The sequence below is a fragment of the Ochotona curzoniae genome, unplaced genomic scaffold (genome assembly GCF_017591425.1).
Source record: "Ochotona curzoniae isolate NIBS_2020 unplaced genomic scaffold, NIBS_Ocur_1.0 scaffold_274, whole genome shotgun sequence".
Taxonomy (NCBI): Eukaryota; Metazoa; Chordata; class Mammalia; order Lagomorpha; family Ochotonidae; genus Ochotona; species Ochotona curzoniae.
In genome coordinates this window covers 8,707,986-8,730,022 of record NW_024467101.1, presented here as the reverse complement: position 1 = coordinate 8,730,022, position 22,037 = coordinate 8,707,986, and the positions used below count along the sequence as shown (strand labels likewise).

General features: G+C 47.4%; 1 protein-coding gene across 1 annotated transcript in view; it reads left to right on the top strand.

The window, feature by feature from the left end:
* Positions 1-22,037, top strand: part of ZNRF3 (zinc and ring finger 3) — a 141,569-nt gene that overhangs the window by 87,835 nt on the left and 31,697 nt on the right. The window contains exon 2 of the mRNA XM_041003515.1: positions 3,143-3,268. Within this exon, the coding sequence (XP_040859449.1) occupies positions 3,143-3,268 (126 nt within the window). The remainder of the gene's footprint in view (positions 1-3,142; positions 3,269-22,037) is intronic.

The window sequence follows — 22,037 nt, the reverse complement described above, 5'->3', positions numbered from 1 at the left end:
CCTCCGTGTCCTCTTACCCTGGCCTTAATTCTGTACTTGATCTTAGCCAAAAGGCCAAGAAGTGACCCTCTCCTTAATTCTTTGCATCCCAAATGTTCAGTTCAGCCTGGGAGACCAATCAGCTGTGTGTTGGCACATTTGCTATAAGTTTACTCTGTCATGTGTGTATATGTGCCATCCCTAACTTAGCATTTCTCAAAGTCTGTCTCGTGAAACAGCACCATCATATTAAATGCAAAGCAGACATAGAGTCAAAAGACAGTAGGCAGTCACGTTGGCAAAATTAAAATCCTTGGATTCCCTGAAAGGAATCCTGAGTCCCTATGAGGTGCCACACAGCATTATTGACTTGTGCAAGAGCCTGCTCTTCATCCTGTGGGACACAGGTACCAGAAGGCCTGCTGTTGCTAAGTTCTGGACCCACAGGTGAAGAAATCCTATTTCCTTCCACTGTGAATTGCTGTGCTAACCAAGGACCAAGCTGTGCAGGCTCTTTGGCCATTTCTGAGTGAACTATTAGAACAATTGCTTGATTGTATTGCGTTTTTATTTTTGGTTTTGTTTTTTAACTTTTTTTTATTATGGTCAAATTCATATAAAATTCATCATTCTACAGCATGTGTTTCAGAGACATTTAGGATGTTCACAGTGTTGTGCAACCACCACCATCACCATCTAGTTCTAGCCAACCAGAGAAGAGCTGTACCCCTGAAGCAGTCACTCCCCATTCCCCACTCCCGTGGCCCCCGTAACCACTCTTCTGCTTTCTGTCTCTATGTATTTGTCTGTTCTGGACATTTTGTGTAAATGGAATTGCATGAGAGGTGGCCTTTTGTGCCTGGCTTATTTCTTCGGTCAAGTTTTGATACAGAAACAAAGTTTTAGACCTGGATAATAACCTCTGCTTCTCCAAAATAGGCCTTCATCACTGGCCAAACCCCGTAAATGCAGAAGTAACAAAAAGCAGTCACCCATCTGGGAAAGCCTTAAGTTGCATGGCTGGGTGAAAAATAGGACGAGCCAACATAGAATAGGATCGAAATCAGGAGTTGCCATGGCTTTGTCCATGCTAGTCTGAGCCTGACCTTGAACCCTTTCCTCAAAACGGGAATCTACTGAGCTCCTGGCACAACGGAGTTAGCATCCTTGCTCAGCCTCTTTCAAGTCAGAAGCCTTGGCACGTCTGGCTCCTCATCATTTAATAGCTGTAGAACATTCTAGAATGAGTTGAACCCTCTCTTCTGGAGGGAAATCTGTACTGGCCATTGCACTGTAGGAACCTCCGTAGGTCCTTATGGCAAATTCAGGGTATGAAGGCTGACACTTATCCAAGGTTCTCGTGTTGTTGGAATCCCCACGATGAGCATCATGCCATTTGCAGGTCCTCCCCTGGTTAATCCTGTGCTCAGCACCAGTCAGTCTTCACCCTTCACTCACATCGCAGGCTTGGGCAGCACCCCTCCCCATCATTCCACCCAGTTGCCAGAGGGTTCTCATGTTTGTTCTCCTTTCCCCCACCTCGTTTCCATTCATACCACTGCCTAAAAGCAACAGTTAAATACACGTGTTAAGGGTACCGTGTCCTGCCTAAGAAACTGGGTGTCCTAATTCTCGAATTCTTGAGCCCTTCTCTGGCCTTCTCAGCAGACTGTGCCCTTCCACCTGATGAGGCTGGTATCATTCCCCTCCCTCCACATCATCTTGTGATAAACTCCTTGCTGAGTTAGGAACGCTTTATTCCCACCCCCCCCCCGCGACCCTCGCCACGTGTCCCCCCTTCCCCCACCGTTCTTTTGGTGTGGTGGATCTGAGTTCCTTCCAAGCTCCCTGGAGGCTCAGCAGCTGCACAGCACCTCCCTCTTACTGCCTGAAACAAACTCAGGTTGCAGCTGAACATCACAGGATTTGAGCTGCAAACATTTCCCCAACCCCCATCTATTAAATTGTTTCCCCTCAGTCAGCTAATTCTGAAGGAGACCCCAGTCTGAGCATCCAGGTTACCCCTGAGTGTGCCACTTGCTGGTTGTGTTGTCTTGGAAAAGCCACTGTCTTGACCTTCTGCAAAACAAGTGAAGACTGAAGTGGGTGTGTTTTCTATTTGTGGCTGTAACAAGTTACTACAAACTTAGTGACTAGAAAACACCAATTTGTTTTCTTATCATCCTGGAGGTTAGCAATACGAGGTGGCTCTGTGGGGCGGCATCCTCTCTGGAAGCTCTAGGAGACGGTCCACTTACTTGTCTCCTCCAGGCACTAGGGATTGCCTGCATTCCTTCTCCTCCGTCCTCAAAGCATGTCGTTCCAACGTGTGCTACCATCCTCATACTTGCTCTGCATGGCTCTCCTGCCTCCCACTTTGTCTTTCAAAAACCCCCCTGTCCTTATATAGGGCCCATGTGGTTTATCACCTCTAGCCCAGCATCACACCTGCAAAGTCTCCTTTGCTACAGAAGAGAATTTACTCTCCCTTTCTGGATTAGCATATACTTGTTGATATCCAGTGTCGGGGCCTGGTACTCTGTCTACGGTGGATTGTGAGGTTTCCTGTATCTCTAACTTACAGTGAATAAAAAGCATTATTTCTTCTGTTGGTAAGAACTTTGCCCACACAGCTGTCGGCTACTACACTTGTGCACAAAGATTTCCTCTTCTCAGACTGTTGGTAAAGATCCTAGGGCATGACTGAACTGCGAATCAGAACTTTGAGTTGTTTGGTACCCAGGTACGCTTGCTTCATTTGAAGTGGATTGATATTGTTAAGAACTAGAAGCCAAGCGGGTTTTGACTACTAATCTAGCTAATCTTCTCTGTAACTTCTACTTCATGTAAAAATTGTGGTATTTCTCAGCAATGTTACTGAGAACTACGTGCTTTCCCCCCCCCTTTCTTTCCTTGTTTTCTCTTTGGATGAGCACCATTTACAAAGCAGCAAGAGAGCATTGGTAAAGTGTCTTTGCACTGGGTATGTTGTGTTCTTCCCCAGTGTTCTGCTCATTGCATTGAAGTAGGATTGCCCATGGGTTGAAAAACTTGCTAAGCTTTGAAGGTGCTTTTGGCTCAGAGTCTGAGAAATGCGCCATGTGGGTCAAACACATATGCATGCCACCCTGTTCAAACATTCTTTCCATTCTGTCTCCTATAGATGCACCCACTGGGCCTGTGTAATAACAATGACGAAGAGGACTTGTATGAATATGGCTGGGTAGGAGTGGTGAAGTTGGAACAGCCAGAACTGGACCCAAAACCATGCCTCACTGTGCTGGGCAAGGTAAGCACCAGGCTCCCTACCCCCACCCCCAATTCAGTATGATTTGGGTTGGTGTCTTCTACTCTTGTTTCTCCAACTCTTAAAAGAGTTATAAGGAAGAGCCACACCAGCCCAATGCACCTTCCCAGCTGGAAGGTATGAGCAGAGGACGCAAGGTCTCCCAGAATCCTCGTGAGCTTGGACCGTGAAGGAGACTGATAACTCTCCTCCCCCCCCCCCCCCCCGGAGTCAGTGCCACTGTGTGCACCCTTGGGCAAGTTGCTTCCTATCAAGGGTAGATAATGGTGTTTCCTAACCATGTGGGCCGGAGGTTTCAGCATTGTGTGATTTGGAGAGTTTGGAACGAGGTGTGAAGGTATATGTATTTCCTGTTAAGTAACCTCCAGAGGATCCAAGTGACACCAGGTGACCAGCCAGGTCCAGGTCTGCAGAGCAAACCCCATGAACATGAGTATTTGATGGGGTGACTGCAGTCCTTGTGGTCTCCTGCTGGGTCAGGGGAGCTCCACCTCCAGATGAGGCAGGGCCCTTGGGATTTGCTGCCAAGGAAGTTGTGGGGAAACTTCTGGGTTTCAGAGCTTTTTTGGTTGTGGACTGGCAGACAGCAATTATGGTCCTGTATTAGAACTTACCTCATGGAGCGGTTAGGAGGTGAGGGGAGATGAGACGACTTGGCTGCACATGAGAATAAGCCTCAAAACCTGTGGCCACCACCGACTGTTGTCAACTCAGAAGTGAGGAGGAAGGCTCTGTGAGCCAAGAAGGTTAACATGACTTCTGAGTACAGCAATAGGATTGAAATAAATTTACGTGGGAAAGCTATCCATGGAGGATCTTAAAATATGACAGGTAACAACCTGTTCTAAACTTGATCATTTTGTAAAAAGGAAAGTTGCCAAGAAAGTTATTTGAATGTTTGCCTGGAGGGAAGGTAGGTACCTCCCAAGGATAGTATTCTTGCCTGAGTGTGTTTGCCATGCTCAAGAGCTGCTGGTCTAGGGACTGAGGTGGGAAAACAGCTGAAGGGGCAAAAGAAAAAAAATTGAACTCCCACTGGTTTCTAACCTCCAAGGGCTCCCGTGGGAAAGCCATTGGGAGAGGAGATGGGGGCGAGTGGGGGGAGTTTTTTCCACATTCAAAACTCCTGCTAGGATCTCCTATGGCTCCACAAACCCTCAGGTCTCATCTATTTGGAGCTTTTTGCATCCCTGCTCATCCTGTGAGTAGCGCCAGGGCATTTGTCAAGTTCTCCAGCGCTTTTATTGGTGGAGGGAGGAAAACCCACAGGAATTATTTAATGCCTATTTGGTTTGCAGTTCAGAGAACTGAATTAAGGTGTTTTCAGTGACTCAGGCCCCGACACTTCATCGTTGAAGCACTTGGCCAGAGCTGCTTGGTGATGGGTGGAGAGCAGCAAGCCCGTGGAGGACAGTTGTTTGGTGTGTTTTCCCAGAGGAAATGCCAGCTGGGTCCAAAAGGATGGGAACACTGCTTCCTTGTAGGCATCGCTCTCCTCACAGAATATTTCCACCCATACCCCTTCAGCTGCTGCTATGTTGGGCTCAGCAACTTGACTTCATTTGTCTCACCCCAGTCTGGCATCGCCTCTGTCTTTGTATCTCTTGCACCTATAAACGGGTTGAAACAGCTCACAGGGTCACCGTAGGTTTCTCCCACTGGTTTAAGGGTGGGAGTGCCTGTTGACGTCACTCAAAGAAGCCAACTGTTTGCTCCTCCGCCGGGAATAGCCGTGTGGTAGTTTTGCTTGGAGAGTCCTGTATGGCTTGGCCTGCTGTCCTGTGAAGCCAAGAGGGTGGGAATCCAGCCCTTAGACATATATTGAATCATTAAACACTTCATGTGCTTATTCATTCACCCAACAGCAAGTGGATGCGTGGAGCCTGGGAGGCGGGCATGCGGCCATGCCTGCCTGCAAGCAGCAAGCAGCCCCCACCTGTTTCTGTTTGGACAGGCAGAGGGGTGGCGAAGCAGTACTCACATGTGGCTACTTATTACAGTTTGGCTTAGACTTGACTGCATAAAATCATTAGTGGGGTTGGGGGGGAAGCTTGGACCAGACAGAGGAAGACAGCTTCACGTTTGTTTAAAACCTGGGTCAGTGTAGGAGGTGCCATGAGTCAGGCCAGCCCCTCCACCCCTGCTCCCTCTGTCATCTTCGTCAAGTGGGGTTGCTCCCAGATTCACTTCTCATTAACGTTGTTGGCTGTGGGTTTTTTTTTTTTCCTTTTTCCCACCTATTTGACCCGCAAGTGTAGGAACAAAATACCAAGGGGAGGAATGCAAGGTGGCAGTCTCGGGCCCTGCAGATTTTCCACCCATTTCTGCCCTTGGTGACCATGGCAAGAAGAGGTAGGCGGCGAAGGAGATGGGCAGAGGTGGCAGCAGAGGAAACTGCAGACTGGCCAGTGTGGCGGGAGAGGGGGTGTAGGGGACTCGGCCCGGTCCATGCACGTTGAAACTTGTAGAAAACCTTGGAGAGGAGGACTCTGTCAGCTAATCCAGCGGGCACAAGGGAGGGCTGGACACAGACCGCCGCCCCTCCCCACCTCCTCCCATCAGCTACCCCTGCCAGCCACCCGCCTCCTGAAAAAGCCCCAGGGCGAAACCTTGAAGTAGGAAAGGAATGTCTTACATTAAAAAAAAAAAAAAAAAAGCACAAATGCCTCTCCAGGAGTTCAAATAAAGTTTCATTTTAAAAGCAAAAGACATAAACTCATCACCTGAGTTTATTACCAACTGCTTTTGAACTCCCCAGAAAAGAGCACTATAAACTCCTGAGAGAAAAGTGATTTATGGCCCCACCCCCTTCTCATCTTCCCAGCTCCATAGCACAGACGAGAAGACAGCTGAGAAGCCAGAGTTGGGGTGAGGGCAAGCAGCACCCCACAGGGAAGTAGCCAGTGTGGGAGGTCAGGCCAGGCACCAGTTGGATCTCCCCAGTTGCCTGAGCACCTCTCTTTCTGGTTTTATGTGGAGACACTGTTTTAGATTCTTTGCACTTCTGATATTTCGAACTTCTGCATCATATTTAAAAGCGTTTCATGATATCTAGGTATGTTTAGGAAGGGTGGGGAATTCTCAGCGTCTCCCTGACAGCCTCAGGAAGTCACGAGGGAACAGAGTCAACATCTCTAAGCAGCTTGCTGTTGGAAGTCAGGGGGGCTTCAGCCTCCTCCGAGCACAGGAGTCTTGTGCTTATGGCCCTGGCCTGGTGTCCCTCTGTGCAGCTGCTGTTTACTAAGCATCTTGTGAGACTGAGAGGAATCCTTGAGGAATCCTGCTGAAGAGGGCAGCCAGGGAAAGTTAACACAGAAGACCAGAAACGCAAGGAGTTGCATGTAAAGTTTCCTTCAGCACTCGGTGCTTTGCTCCCCTCGCTGGTGAATTAATACGAAGGCACTTAGCACGGGGCCTGCCTCATGACAGATGAGCAGCGCAAGAGCACAGGAGCAGCGACCACATGAGCCATGGTGCTTGCCATGCACCACCAGCCCTATTTGCAGCATCTCCTGTGGATTCTGACTCATCCGTGAGGACTTGTCATGCTAAGGAAGAGGAGTCCCAGAGAGGCTGTCTGCAGAGCCAAAGAGCAGACAGCTCACAGGACCCCAAATCTGAAATAAGAACACTCAACTGCTTCTCCAACATTTTTTTCCCCTCCTGGTCTCCTTTTATCTTTGCCAGTTTTTCTGGATAAAAATTGAGTGTTCTTCAGCAGCCCTGGATGTTTGTGCCAGGATGTTGGTGCCAGCCCTGCCATTCCAAAACCTCCCCATAGACACGAAAGGGAGTTTGCTCTTAGGATTGTATGCTGTGTCCTGGGACCCAGGGCAGGGTACTCCAGCTCCCTCCAACATCTTCTCAGTGGGTCTGCTTTATTTCACCCCTTGACTTGGTGGGAGACACAGACACTCCCCCCACCTCCATTTTATTTCTGAGCCCAAGCATCTCTTTGTATTAAGTCTAAAAGATCCCAGAGAAGGAATTTCATTGGCCTATCTTACATCTCATGCTCATTGCAGACTGACCAGCTGGGCTATGGGACTGGAACACACTGAAACTTAGCCAGCCCTTCCCTTGCTGTCCTCACTGCCCTTGCTGTTCATGACGAGTAGGAGGAAGATGTGTTCTCCAGAAGAGAGCTATGGAGGCCAGTACTGGGTTGCTAAGCGCTGAGCAGGCCCCCACAGCCACCCAAATCATGTAGGAAAAGTCCTCAGCTTATCCCAAGTTTGTTTAGTGAGGATGCAGCTGGGACTCGGTCCAGCAGATCCTCTTCTTGCCCTGCACACACAGACACAGCCACAAACACACAGTAAATATGCTGGCAGAAGAAAGCTGAATGGTCAGGAATTGCAGAGAGGGGTTATGTTAAGGGGTGAGAAAGAATCCCCAGAACAAAGAAAGATGGGAGCAGGAGATTCTGCAAGGGGGGTTGGAAATTGTGGGGAAATGAAGTGACTTTTGGGCTAAGGAGTTTGATCTTTGCCTCTTCAGTATCCTGGAGCCATTGCAGCCTTCTGACCCACCCATATATCAAGACTGCTCATTCGGCGTCCACACCTGAACTAGTCACAGGATTTTTCAGGGAGCTAAGTGAATCCAGGCTTTGGTTTTGTTGTTGTTGTTTTGTTTTGCTTTAGTGCTTTGAACAGCCTTAAGCCAGTGAAAGGGCTGAGGGCACCTCATGTTCACCTTGTGTCTTTTCTAAAGCAGTGTGACCCACAGTGTGAGAAGGAAGACTACTGTGTGGTGAGGCAGTAGAGCAGGTCTGTAATCCCAGCTCTCAGTGGATGAGCACGGGATCCCCCGTGTGTGTGAGAGGCTGGCAGAGAACTGTACCCGTACATCCAGCCCGCCCACCCACATCCAGCACTCAGGGTGTCTTGATGGCTTCTTCACAAAGAAAAATAAAGACCCTGCTACACAAAATAATCAGAAACCAAAAAACAGGCTCAAAAGAAGCTTTGATTTCTTGGAATGGTTTGGGGAAAAGAGACCCACACAGTGGTTAATGTGTAGGTTTAAACATGAGATTCATGGGGACTGACATCCCAATGTAAGCCTTAAGCCCTGCAAGCTCTGGTAGTTACAATGTGTAAAGCAGAGAGTGTGTGTATGGTTTGTTCTCACCGTCAGAATGGCACTTAGGGAATCAGGTCCCAGGAACGGAAAGTAGAATGATCAAGGTCATCAGCGTAGTGTGGTGTGGCAGGGCCCTATCCTCCCCTGCACAGCATGCTGCGTACCAGAAACATCTCTTACCCATTCACAGCACTACACTCAAAATGGAGGATTTGGAAAAGGGGTGAGGGTGGACTAGAGACAGGCTATGGTTGGTATCCTGTATGACCTAGTGGAAGACAGGGATATGCATCCAACCGAAATCCAAAGATAAATTTGAGTTTCTTCATCAAATGTCAACCAGAAGCTGTTGTGCAATCCCTTTGAAGGGCAGCAGTTGGTTCTTTTTTTTTTTTTTTTTAAAGATTTATTTATTTTTATTGAAAGGCGGATATACAGAGTGGAAGAGAAACGGAGAGAAAGATCTTCTGTCCAATGGTTTACTCCCCAAGTGGCCACAGCGGTGGAGCTGAGTCAGTCCGAAGCCAGGAGCTAGGAGCTTTTCCGGGTCTCCCACACGAGTGCAGGGTCCCAAGGCTTTGGGCCGTTCTCCACCACTGTCCCAGGCCACAAGCAAGGAGCTGGATGGGAAGCAGGACTGCTGGGATTAGAACCGGCGACCATATGGGAACCTGGGTGTGCAAGGCAAGGACTTTAACCACTACAGTATCGCACCGGCCCCCTCCCTTTTTTTTTTTTAAGATTTATTTTACTTTTATTAGAAAGTTAGATATACAGAGAGGAAGAGAGAGAGGAAGACCTTCTGTCCATTGATTAACTCCCCAAGTGGTCACAATGGCCGGAGCTGAGCTGATCCAAAGCCAGCCCTGTTGTGGGTCTCCCACACAGGTGCAGGGTCCCAAGGCTTTGGGCCGTCCTCCATTGCTATCCCAGGCAACAAACAGGGTGCTGGATGGGAAGTAGGGCTGCTGGAATTAGAACCGTTGCCCACATGGGATCCCTGTGCTTGCAAGGTGAAGACTTTATCCATTAAGCTATCATGCCAGGCCTGAACAGTTGGTTCTTAAAAGGAACAAAGAACTCAAAAACAGTTCAGGAGAGGGACAGCTGCCTCATGATGAACGGGTTTGCCAAATCAGAGCTGATAAAAAATCAGAGCTGATAAAATTAGGGAATTGGGGAACAGTCTAAGATTGCAGTTCTCCAAGCGCAGCTGTTATACCCACCCACACTGCCCATCAAGCTCCTCTTGATCTTTGTTAGGGAACCTCATAAGATCAAAGCCATTCTCTTTAAATATTAGTATAATGGCATTGCTTTTTCCCCTTTTCCTTCTGTCACAGGAGTGTAGGGGAGTTCTCCAGAAGCATTGATACCGAGGTGAGGTGACACCATAACCCTGGTAATCAAATAGTGCACTGGCATATTGTGATTTAAAAAATGCTCAGCTTTAATTCATAATGCAGCAAATATCCACAGCTAACACATTCAACTATCAGTGGCTACAACTGAAGATCTTTGATATTCTTAATACTTTTTGAGAAGGAGGAAATTATTTTCTCTCACCCTGGCATTGGTGTTCCTTCTGTCAAATTACCTCATAGAACTTGACTAACCTGGGAAAACCCTTTTATAAAGTTAGTGGGAATAGCTCTTAATGTCTTTGCTGCTTGAATTGGGATATAACCTTCCCCCTTGGCCTCCTAGAGCAGAATGTATCTGGCTGGGTTTTTCCTTGAGATGGGGTCCTATAGGAACCTGGTAAAGTGCAGAGTTGTTTATGAGCTGTGTAGGCATTGTAAGGAGAGGAATCTTTCATACCTCATTATGCTGTTCTCATTTGGGATTTGACCATAGGTAAGGGTACCTGAGTATACCCTGGTATTTGCCCTAAGCCCACCTTAACATTCATCTCAGGAGGAATGGCAGAATTGAAATCCTGCGTCTAAGTTGAGAAGGGAAAAGGAAGAAGGCAGCCAGCTGTTCCAGGATCACAGAGGCAGCTGCTCCTTCAGCAAAGCCAGTAGGTCTCTGTCACATACCTTGACACAGTGCACCATGACAACAGCTCATTGCTTTGGTATCCCTGGAAGCACATATGTAACTGCCTGGGACAAATACCTGCATCATACCTTCTAGGGTTCTCTCATTGCAGTGTTACTCATCCAGGGGCAAACCAAATCTCACAACAGACATTTGGCAATTTCTGGAGATATTTTTAACCTTCTGACAAAAACGTTGAAGAGCCAGCTTCGTGGCACAGCAAGATAAGCTGCTGTTTGCAATGCCAGCATCCCATATTAGAGTGTCAGTTGGAGTCCAAGCTGCTGTGTTTCATCCACCTCCCGCTAATGCACCTGGAGAGGCAGCAAAAACTGGTCCAAGTATGTGGGCCCTTGCCACCCACTTGAGTACCTAGATGTTAGAACCAGGCTCATATTTTCAGCTTGGCCCAACCCCAACTGTTGCGGCCATTTGGGGGAGTGAACCCACAGATAGATGATATCTCTCTCTCTCACTGACTCTGTCATTCTGTCTTTCAAATAAATAATTCTTAGGAAAAAAAAAAGGTGGGAAGTGGGTGGGTGGTATACTGCTAACTTCTGGTGAGTGAGGCCAGGTGCATAGGACGACCCCCCCACAAAGAGTAATCTAGCCACACAGATATACAGTGCATGCAATTTGTCAAGTGACTAAATTTTCTTAAATAATCTGGTCCCAATTATTGAGGTAGGAAAATTCCGTTTTGTCGTAACAGAAATTTTCTTCCCCTCAAAAGACCTTAAATGGTATTCCTTCCTCTTTCATTCCTTTCTCTGTCCCATGCCATCCTTTATCATGATAGATCCTGGTGAATAAATGGTGTTGGTTTCTGTGTGTAGATACGACAAACCGGGTTGTGAAGCTGAAGAGTGTCCAGGCAGGTGACAGTTGTATTCGTGGTCCTGTAAACTTAACATCTGCTTCTCTGTATCCCAGCCCTTCAAGAAAATTGTGGTGATTTTAAAAATAGTGAGTTTCAAGTTCTTGAACTATGGGAATACTCAATACATTTCAATTTTATCCCTGTCCTAAACATATACTAACAAGATTAACTCTCTAGAGTTAATGTGGATTTCTTGTTGAGAAAGAAGTTTGTATATAGTATAGTATATAGTATGTATAGTATATGAGAAAGAAGTTTGGAAGACTCTTTAAATTCATTTTCAGGAATATTTGGGTAAATATCTCCCGTGTTTGGTTAAAAAGAAGAATGAGAAAAGAACTTAAGCACGCAAAATCAGATGGAGAAGATAAGACCAACCTGGCGTCAGTGGAAAAACTCAAGGAATACCACAATTCTGCTGAGGTCCTATGTCAGAAGGAATCCCAATTTACAAATAAATTTAAAAATTGGTGTTTTAATTTGCAGTTAAATCTTCCCAAGAATCTCATGGTTTAAAGGTCTACGTTAGTCACAGTACTTATTTCCTTTGTCCCTCATCAGAGACAGTTTTCAACTGTAAAAGGCTAACTGAAACCTTCACTTGAAATCCTCTGAAGGGCTTAGGAGAGTTTTGAAGACAGAGTAATGAACAGAACAAATAATGTGCTTGCCAGTCCAAGTCACAGGCAGCCAGCTGCCACCCAGGACTGAGGGAGGCCTGGCTCAGTACACTCCTGCCTGCCACCTCCCCATCCATCTCAGAACAAGGGCTGGAAAGCTCATGAGAACTAGCTCCTGCACTTGATTTCCAAGAGGCCCATTTTGAAAACTAAAAGGAGTTGGAAGCTTATGTGTTACCCCTTGTGGTCCCTAAAGTACTAGTACCAAATTATTTGACTAGTGGCTCTCACGCACCTGCACGTAAAGTCTGGAGGTCTCCTCCTGTCTCAGATACAGGCCCCTCATGCATGCCTGCCCTTGCATCTATGGTGAACCAGTTGTGTCAGACTGTGTCCATGGGCTCTTTGGATATTGGGCTGGCTTGGCCATGATCACCTGTGGTTTAGTATCTGATCTGCTGTGGCCCTGGAAAGCTTGGGCATTGATTGTGTCTGTCTTCCATAGTCTACCTGCATGCCTTGCCCATCATCTGGGCATAGATAGCCACTAGGTACAGAGACAGGAGGAACTGGGGACCTGGCAAAGAGCCTGTCCATTCACCTTGGTCACAAGGCTTGCTCAGACCCCAGACAAATGGCATTTCACCTCATGGCTTTGCCTTCTGTGTTTGTTTCCTTTCCAAAAGCACCGTGTCATATCTGACACTAGGTGAAGGGAACTGTTCTGCTTTGGTGATTCTTTTTATAAGATTTATGTATTTTATTGGGAAAGCAGATTTATAGAGAGATCTTCCATCCGTAAGTTTACTCTCCAAATCGCCGCACAACCAGAGTTGAGCCAGTCCAAAACCAGGAGCTCCTTACAGATGTGTGTGCAGGGTCCCAAGAACTTAGGACATCCTCAGCTATTTTCCCAGGTCATAAGCAGGGAACTGGATCAGAAGTGGAGCAGCCAGGACATGAATCAGTATCCGCATGGCATACTGGCACTGCATATAGAAACTTATTACTCTGCTATGCCACAGTCCTTTTTAAATATTTTTAAATATTGGAAAGGTGACATTTTCGTTAAAATCAATCACAGAACCTATTTCAACTTTAGATTACCCAAGATTGTTTCTTCGCTACTTAAGTTTTGTGTGTGTCTTGTTTTTGTTTGTTTTTGCCCGTTTCTGATCTGGAAATATTCCAGACAGTTGGACTCTGAATAGGAACAGAACAGAAAGCACTACTGACCAGATTGTTCCTATGTGAGGTTTATTTTTTTAAAGGGGGGTGAGGGTAGAATTTTTAAATTGTTATTTATTTATCTGAAAGGTACAAAGATGGAAGGAGCTTCCATCTGCCATTTCACCCCCAAAATGACCAACCACACCCAGGTGTGGGTCAGGCACAAATCAGGAGCCTGGAACTCCATCCAGGTCCTTCAGGTGGCAGGGAACCAAGTCTTGGGCCGTCTTCTGCTGCCTCTCCCAGGCACACTAGCATATAGCTGTGTCAGAAACAGAGTAGCTGGAACATGAACTCATGTTCCTTTATGGGACACTGGCTCCAGAGCCACAGACAGCTTCTTAATTCACTGGCCACAATGCCTATCCTTTTTTTTTTCCTTTAAACATATACAGTGATATTTAGTATATTCACAGATTTGTTCAGCATCACCACAATCAAAAAAATATTTTTAGCAGAGTGACATAAAGAGGATGGGAGAAGAAGGACGGGAGGAAAGCAGGGAGGGAGCCAGTGCACTCTCCCATCCACTGGTTCACTCCTCAGACATCCACCTGAGTCAGAACCCCATCTGCATCTCCCACGTGGGTGGCAGGGAGGCCACCACTTGGTACTTCATCTGTTGTCCTCCCAGGAGCATTTTCAGGAAGCTGCATTCAAAGCAGAGCAGCCAGGATTCAAACTTGCTCTCTGCTGTGAGATGTGGGCATCATAGGAGAAGCTGAACCCACTGTGCCAAGCTCCCCCCAAACCATGTTATTTACACATCCTCTAGATAACAAGTTCCCTTAACATGAATATAACATTGTCATTACCCCTGAAAGAAACCCTTTACCTCATAGTGATCAAACCCTTTCACCTGCTTTTCTATCTACCCTCCAACCTTATACAACCACTTACCCATTTTCTGTCTCTGAATTTGCCTATTCCTGACATTCTTGTAAATAGAATCATCCAAAATATGGTGTTCTGTGTGTGGTTTTTCTTGCCTGGAGAAAGGCTTTCAGGGTTCATCCATGTTGTAGCATGCAGTAGTTACTCCCTCGGCTCTATTTTTTACTGCTGCTGGATAATATTGCATTGGATGGATATGCCATGTTTTACGTACCAGTTGTTTCCTCTTTTTGTAGTAAGTGCTGTGATCACTTGTGAACAAGGATTGTATGGGTACAGGTTTTCATTTCTAAGTTATCTCTTATTAGAGAACAAAATTAGCAAATGTTTTCTCCCATTCTGTGGGTTGTCAAAAAGACCTTCTTGATAGTATCCTTTGTAGCCCAAAAGACTCTGGTTTTGGATAAGTCTGACTGACAGATGCTACTGCAGACCAACTTTAGGAGACCCAGCTTCTTGGGGGCCTGAAGTTATAACCCAGCAGGTCTCAATAAGGGGAGACAAAATGGTAACACATCCAAGTGAAGGAAATAGAGGTGCTGTTTTAAAGCCTAACACGACAGAAGGCACGTAGGCACTTGACAGCTGTCAGTCAGCCACCCACCCTACTGTTCTCTCAGTGCCTTTCAAAGGAGAACAGCCACAAGATGCCGCTTTAGAATGTTCAAGCTCCTAGAAGTGTTTCCAAAGTCGTTTTTTCTCATCAGGTTTGCTGATGAGCACTAGATTGAAAACAGTTACCCCCTCACCGATGGCCGGGCCTATGTTCACAAGAAGAGCGTGTGGGTGTCCCTGCCCACCCCCTGGGGCTGGGTTGGGATCATTACCCAAGGTTCTGTGCTCTGATGTACAGCACCAACAGACAGGGCAGAGGAGACCTTGTGTGGAGGTCTACCCCTAAACCACAGCCCGTGTGGAAGGTCTGACTGCAGGCCGCACAGACCTGGCAAGCGTGTGCTTCTGGAAGTGCTCAGCAGAAAAGGGAGCTGACAGACAGGGGCACATGATGGCAAGAGATGGTTGTGCAGTGACTTCATGCCTACCAGGCCGCAAAGCCATTTTCCTAACCTCTTTCTCCTAACACTGGAAGCACCAAGGAAAAGACCAAAAAAAAGAAAAAAAAAAAAAAAAGAAGCCACCTCAGGTTATTTCTGGTTCTTTCCTAGCATCTGAAATTCATCCAGAGCACTTCAGATTGCATTTGTTGTCCCCAGCACCCCATTTTTCCTGTTACACTTTCTTCAGTCGCTCCACACTGATAGGACAGCGTACTTGGCTTGCATACCACAGTCATGGAAAAGACGTGAAGGCAGAACTGACAGCCACAACATTTTTGGCTTGCCATGGAAGTCAACTCTTCCCCAAAGGTCAGAATAGAAACCATTCACTTTGCAGAAGGATTCTCTATAGGATTGCCTTTTAACTTGTCCACACTGCCCTATAGCACACCACCCTCTACTCTACTAAACACACACATTAAAAAATCCAGTATACACCCCCCGCCCACATGTATCTATTAGGAAGTGGCTGAGGGGCAGACATTTGGCCTTGTGTCCAAGATGCCCACATCTACATCAGAATGCCTGGGTTCGATTCCCTGCACTGGCTCCCAACGCCTGTTTCCTGTAAATGCAGACCTTGGGATGCAGGGTGATAACTCCAGTAGTCAAATCCCTGCCACCCACACAGGAGAACTTAGGTGGAGTGTCTGACTTAGCCCCAGCCAGGGACTGTTGCAAATCAGCCCATAGGGGTGCTCACTCACACAATCTGTCTGCCTGCCTCTCAAATCACTAAAAATGTAAAGGGGACTCTAGAAAAATGTGTTAAAATGGTAAATTTTTTAAGACAAACAACAACAACAACAACAAAAAAAAAACAGTGACTGAGTTACAGATGCTGCACAGCTGAACCTCTTACCGCCGTCTTCCCCCCCCACACACATCCCCGCTTCCACCCCTCACACAACTGTCGTCTCTGCCTAGACGGGGTTCTCTCCTGTGACTAAGAGAAAATAAGAAAATTGCCTGTTTTAGGCGATCCAGGTGTGTTTCGGAGATTTAGAGTTAAGAAGTCAAGTAAATATTTTGGCAGCCCCACAAAGCTAAGACTGGGAGAATGCACCTAATGGGCTTCTCGAATTACAGGCCTGTCCAAACACTGCCTTCCCGGGATGCGCAGGTCAGGGCTGAGGCCAGCTCTGCTCGCCAGTGGCTGGCCTGGCTCGGAAGGGGAGCTTCACTGGCCTGGCCCAGAGGCCCCCCACCTACCCCGAGGTCGAGGCTGTGTGTGATTCTATCTGACCCAAGAGGAGAGGCAGTCAGCTGTAAACTGAGAGTTCTTTCCTCCTTAACAGATCTCATCACGTTGGGCGGGGCGTGGGGTTGGGGGAGGTAGTTGAAATCCCCAGAAAGCCTTTGCTTCCCCGTTTTCAAGGCCCTAAAGGCTCTGTTAACAGAGGCAGTGTAGCCTCTTCCATCCCCTGGATTTGGGGGCACGCAACCACAAGCAGAATGTCACAGGGGGACCTCCTGTCGTTGAGATTCAGCAGCCCGGTGGCACCACTCTGGGTGGCTTGCCTGTCAGAGTCGTCCCAGAAAGGAGTCTGACCTGCCAGTATCTCGTCTCCCTTTCAAGCCATGCTTTGTGTCTCTTCTAACCCACAGGCAGACAGGAAAGCTGCCTCTCTATTCACCCTCCTCCAGTGGCTTCCACTGGATCACCTTGGGGAGGGGGAGGGTGGAGATGGGGAGGGCCCTGAGCCCGCCACCGCGGCGGTTCCTTTGATCACCTCCCGCCCTAGTTCCAGGCCTCGCTGCCAGCAGGCCAGCCAAAGGCCCGGCTCTACTGATCTGATGAGGTGCTGAATAGGACCCGAGGGGCAGTGAGAGAGCAAGAAGAAAGCCTCAGGAATGAAAAGGGAAAAGCCCCCAGCGAACCTGCCCAGCTTCAGAGGCCGGATTTTCCTCCCAGGGAGCCGTTCAGCTCCTGCCAGGCCAGAGCCGCCTGCCCCTCACCACCCCCCCAACACACACCCCTTTCCCCTGCCACTCGGGCCCCTCTGGCCTTCCTTTGCTTTTCAGACCCTGTGTGTGTTTTGTGTTTGAATCACGGCTGCTCTCTCTGGTTCTCAGGCTGGGAACCCACTGTGCCTGTTGCCATGGTCACTGGGAAGCTCTTAGCGCCATGTGCTTCAAAGGGAACCGTTTCTCCCCCCAGTACCCGCTGGCCGCTGCCTGCCCCAGGCAGGCTGACAATAAGCCGTTCCTCTGAGCGCCAGGCCTCTGACCTCTACTTGTGGGGAGGAAAACCTTGCTTATGCCAAGGAAGGCTGCACAGCTTCATGGAAATAGCAGTGCATGGGGATGCCACTGACAGAGGAGGCTGGGTACGGGGGTGGTTCTGTCCTCACACACCTTGCCCTAAAGATCTACATGGGATGCAAGGGATTAAGGATGGTCTGAGTATTAGCCTCTCCCACATCCCTTTGTTCCAGAGTATTCTTGTGAAATAGAAGGAAAGAGCAAAGCCTAAATCCCCAGCAGGAAAAGCGGTATCTTGATTTGAGGTTTGAGGCGGAGAGGAGAGCAGAAAGGCTTGGACTGAGGAAGACAGTGGCACCCAGAGACCAGGACATCTTCAACTAGATATCAGCATCTGGGGACTGGCAGTGAATGGAACTGAGGCAGGTGGCTCTGACAGCCCTTCTCTGAGGTGTGGAGGGGGTGCCTGATTCCTGCTGCAGGGTGAGGGATGCCCAAGCAATTTCCCACCAGGTTTGAAATGTGTTTTGGCTTCTTCGTTGAATCCTGCAGTACAAAATGAAAGTGAGGCAATGATTTTACGGTCTAGGAGACCTGCCCCACAATGACTCTGGAGTTGAAAAATGAATATCTTTTGAAGAGCTTACATTTTACGCACCAAGACTGCCCGCTTTTCCTGGGGCTCAAGGTGTCCGTTTTGCCATGGGCACCCTCTTCTACTTCAGAGAGCTTGCAGGGGATACCAGATGCTTCTCCAGGACGACTAGTGATCAAGGGTTTCTTGCTCTTCCCATCAGGGCCTTGCATCCTATCCCTTCCTTCACATCCCTGTCCATCTTCAGGCTCATGTCCATCTCTGCTGCTGTTGGAGCACAGGTGGCTGTCCTCTGCTCTGTCACATCCTTTCTTGGGCTGACAGTTGTGGGAATGCTGGGGTGGTCTTCACAATGTATGGTTCTAGAAGAAAACTTACCTTGGCAATGCTAACTCGTTCCCACTTGCAACTCAGCTTTCTGTGAAAGGCTTACAGATTTGCAGATATGAGGGCTTAGGTGGGGTTTTGTTGCACCAAGATGGCACTTGGTTTGTCCATCCCCCCTGGCCACACGTAGCCTTTTAAGGGATTGGGTTTTAGCTGCTACTTTGTTGGAACACACACACACATACACACACACACACACAGCAGTGCAGTTGGCCTGCTTGTGAAAAGCAAACTGAGGGATGATGTATTGACTTACCCTACTGTACATCAGGAATTTTCACACATGATCCAAAATGCTTGCATTGTCCCAGGAGAGTAGTATTAGATTGTTCTATGATTGCAGAGATGCAGGTGCAGAACGACTTGGGTCTGTGAATGGTCATGCAGTTGGTCTTGGCAGAGGCAAGTAGGAAACCTACACTGCCCATACCCATGAGCTGTGGGAGTAAGAGTGCCTGACTCCAGTGGAAGGTCTTGTATGGGGGCATTGGCAGGTGTCAGATTGCTTTGAACGCTTAGGGGAAGGTTTTGCTTAAATTTATATTCCTGGTGCCCAGCATTTAGTCACCTGGGAGCAAATCTCTGGTTTCTGTCATGTGACTTTTGTATTTTTAATTTACTAATTTGAAAGGCAGAGTGACAGGAAGAGGGAGAAAGGAACTCCATTCTGGTCTCCCTAATGGGTACCTGAGCCATCTTCTGCTGCATTCCCAGGTACCGTAGCAGGGAGCTGGATGGGAAGCAAAGCAGCTGAGACTGGAATCATCAGCACTCCCACATGGGAGTCACAGCATGTGTCACAGCACCAGCCTCAGTCATACAGCTTTTAATTTGCTAATCAGCCTTCCATTTTTTGTAATATTCTGGTCTGATCTTCCCTTTTCCTTTTTGTAGAACTGTCTTTAATTCTATTTCATGCATTCTTGTGCTCCATCAGTGAGGAAGGAAATGAGAGAATGGCACAATTCTGTATTGAAAAATGTTGTCATCACCATGCTCTTTATGGTGGGCAGTGTATTCACTCTAAATTGCCTTCTTCCTAGTGGAGCTGAAGACATTGAGGCGCTCGAGGTCTGGCAATGGCCCTGGAGTCCTCCAGGGGTGAGTGGGTTGGTCACCCTGTGTGTGCCTTCGGCTTCCATCACATGTCCTGAGTGTTCTCAGCCCACTCTTCCAGCGATTCCTCATCTAATCTGACATGCAGAAATGAGTAATTCTGGGATTTGTCTAAGCTCTCTTTATGCTGCCAGGCGTGTGTCTTGAAGAAACTGGGAAAGTTCAGATTCATCCCAGCTTTGGGGTCTTCTTTTTCTTTCTTCCCAGCTTCAAGCCCGTCTAATTCCAAGGTTGAATGGCGTGCCATTTCCTTTATTTCATCTTTTCTACACGTTCTCTGATAAGAACTGAATGGGGGATTGAAAGGTGAGGTATGGCATGACCTGGGTGGGTTTGATTCCCCTTCCCTGCAGGTGGAAAAAATGTTGGTGATGATACTGGACTGGGGTAGTATTTTGCTTTAGTGACAACCAGTAGCTGTCCTTGTTGGTAACCGCCAGGTTAGGGAAGCTGGTGGCTCTCCAGTCCTATTCTGTTGTTTATCAAAGAACAGTTTATATAGCTGTTGGTCCAGGGTTTGTGATTTGCCTTGGGTACCCTGGTGCCTTTGTGTGCAGCAGGCACCTTTGGAGTGTCCACCATTGTGGATAGGCGCTCAGGACAGGCTGCTTCGGGTCTTGGCGCAAACATTACTTTTTTGCAAGAAGACATTCCAGGAGTGTGGAGCCAGTGAGATCAGAAATGATCAGAAGTAAAATATGACATGTCCCAGGGCTAGGCAGCAGGTGACTTGACTAGACGCAAGGATTTTAGCAGGCAGGAGAAAATGGCCAGGATAATGGAAGCATTTCCAAGGAGTGCAGAAGGGGAGCCAGTAAGGGAGGGAGGGGACAGGCTTCTGATGGAACAGGATATGCCAAGACCTAGAAATAGATAGCCTATTTCAGGACATTTCTATGGTATTGCTAAATAAGTGAAAGAGAGAAGCAGAACTTTATAATGTATCGTGAAGACCTTAAAACTTAAATGCTGGGAGAACTTTTATATCCATACGTGCAAAGGGTACTGGATAGAACTTGTCAATCAATGACATGAGACCTCCTCAGTGGTGCTAATTCTTTCACTCTTCTCTCTGTCTTTAAAATTGAGGTTAAACATGAGAGACTGGGTGAAGTTCCTGGCTCCTGATTTTGTATATGTGCTGCTGGAGCTAGCACGTGGCTCCTGGTTTTAGACCAGCTCCAGATGCTGTAGCCATCTGAGAAGTGAACCAGTGGGTAGAAGGTCTCTCTCTCTTTCTCTCTCTCTCTGCCTTTCACATGAAAAATTATTTTTAAAACGCTGTGGTTAAATGTACTGAGATTTAAACCATTACAGCATATACAGTTGCATATTTAGTAGATTTACAGTTTTGTGTCTTCATCACCAGCAGCCATCTGCAGAACATTCTAATTTTCCCACACAGAACCATGGTACCCAGTCAGCACTAGCTGCCCTTCTCTGCCTCCCTCACGACTTCCCTAGCTACTGCCATTCTTTCCATTCCCATGGATTTAACTCATTTACTTACTCTGTGTAAGTAGAATCCTATATTTGTCCTTTTGCAACTGATTTCTTTCTTCTTCTTTTTTGATTGATTTGTTTGTATATGAGAGAAGGAGAGACAGAAAGATCTATCCACTAGTTCACTCCCCAAGTGGCTGCAACAGCTGGAGCTGAGCCAATCTGAAACCAAGAACCAGGAGCTTCTTCCTGGTCTCCCACACAGATGCAGGGTCCCAAGGCTTTGGGCAAACCTACTCTGATTTCTTAGATGACAAGCAGGGAGATGGAAGGGAAGTTGGAGCAGCCGGGACACGAACTGGTGCCCATATGAGATCCCAGTGGTTGCAAAGTGAGGATTGAGCCACTAGGCACCGCACCTAGCCCTGTAACTGGTTTCTTTCAGATAGTGTGTTACTTGCAAGATTAATCCATAGTGTAGCATGTGTCAGAGTTTCCTTTCTTCTTGTAATTGAATTCTATATTCAAGTGATTGTGTGTGGCCACCTGTTCCTAGTGGACACTTAGGTTGTTTATACCTTTGACTGTTTGAAAGCCACAAGGCTTTTTGTTGCCTGTGCTTTTTGCATCTCTCCTCTCTTTTTTGGTGCTTGCTATTTAACTTATCTTGAACTAACTTTTAAAAAAAAAAAAAACTTACAAAAGGTTACAAATCACATCTCCTACTTGGTCTTGCATTTTCATTTACTCTCCTAAGAATCCCCAAAAAGGAAGAGAATTGCCTCCCCAGCCAGCCTCTCAGGGGGGCCTTGTTACAGGAGAAGTTTTGCCATTGTGGATACAAAGAATGATAAGGAACTGGACAGAGGGTGTCCTGGGCTGTCCGCAGGGGTCCAGCAGACTGGCTACAGGACTCTGTGGTCAACCTCTTGTAAACTGGGAGCTGTTGTCCATCTCCGTGGCCAGCTGCCACCAGCCCCATGGTGTGAATGGCAAGGAAGTGGGACTGGCGGCTGGCCCAACTCCAGGATGCAGCCTCTGCTGGCCGAGAACCAAGGTGGAGGGGGAGAAGCACTGTGTATGAGAGAAATGGTGCTAGCTCCAGAACCTGTAATTCTCAAGTTTAAAAAAAAAATTTTTTTTTAGATTTTTTTTTTCAACCAAACTCTGCTTTTATCTTTAGGTTCTG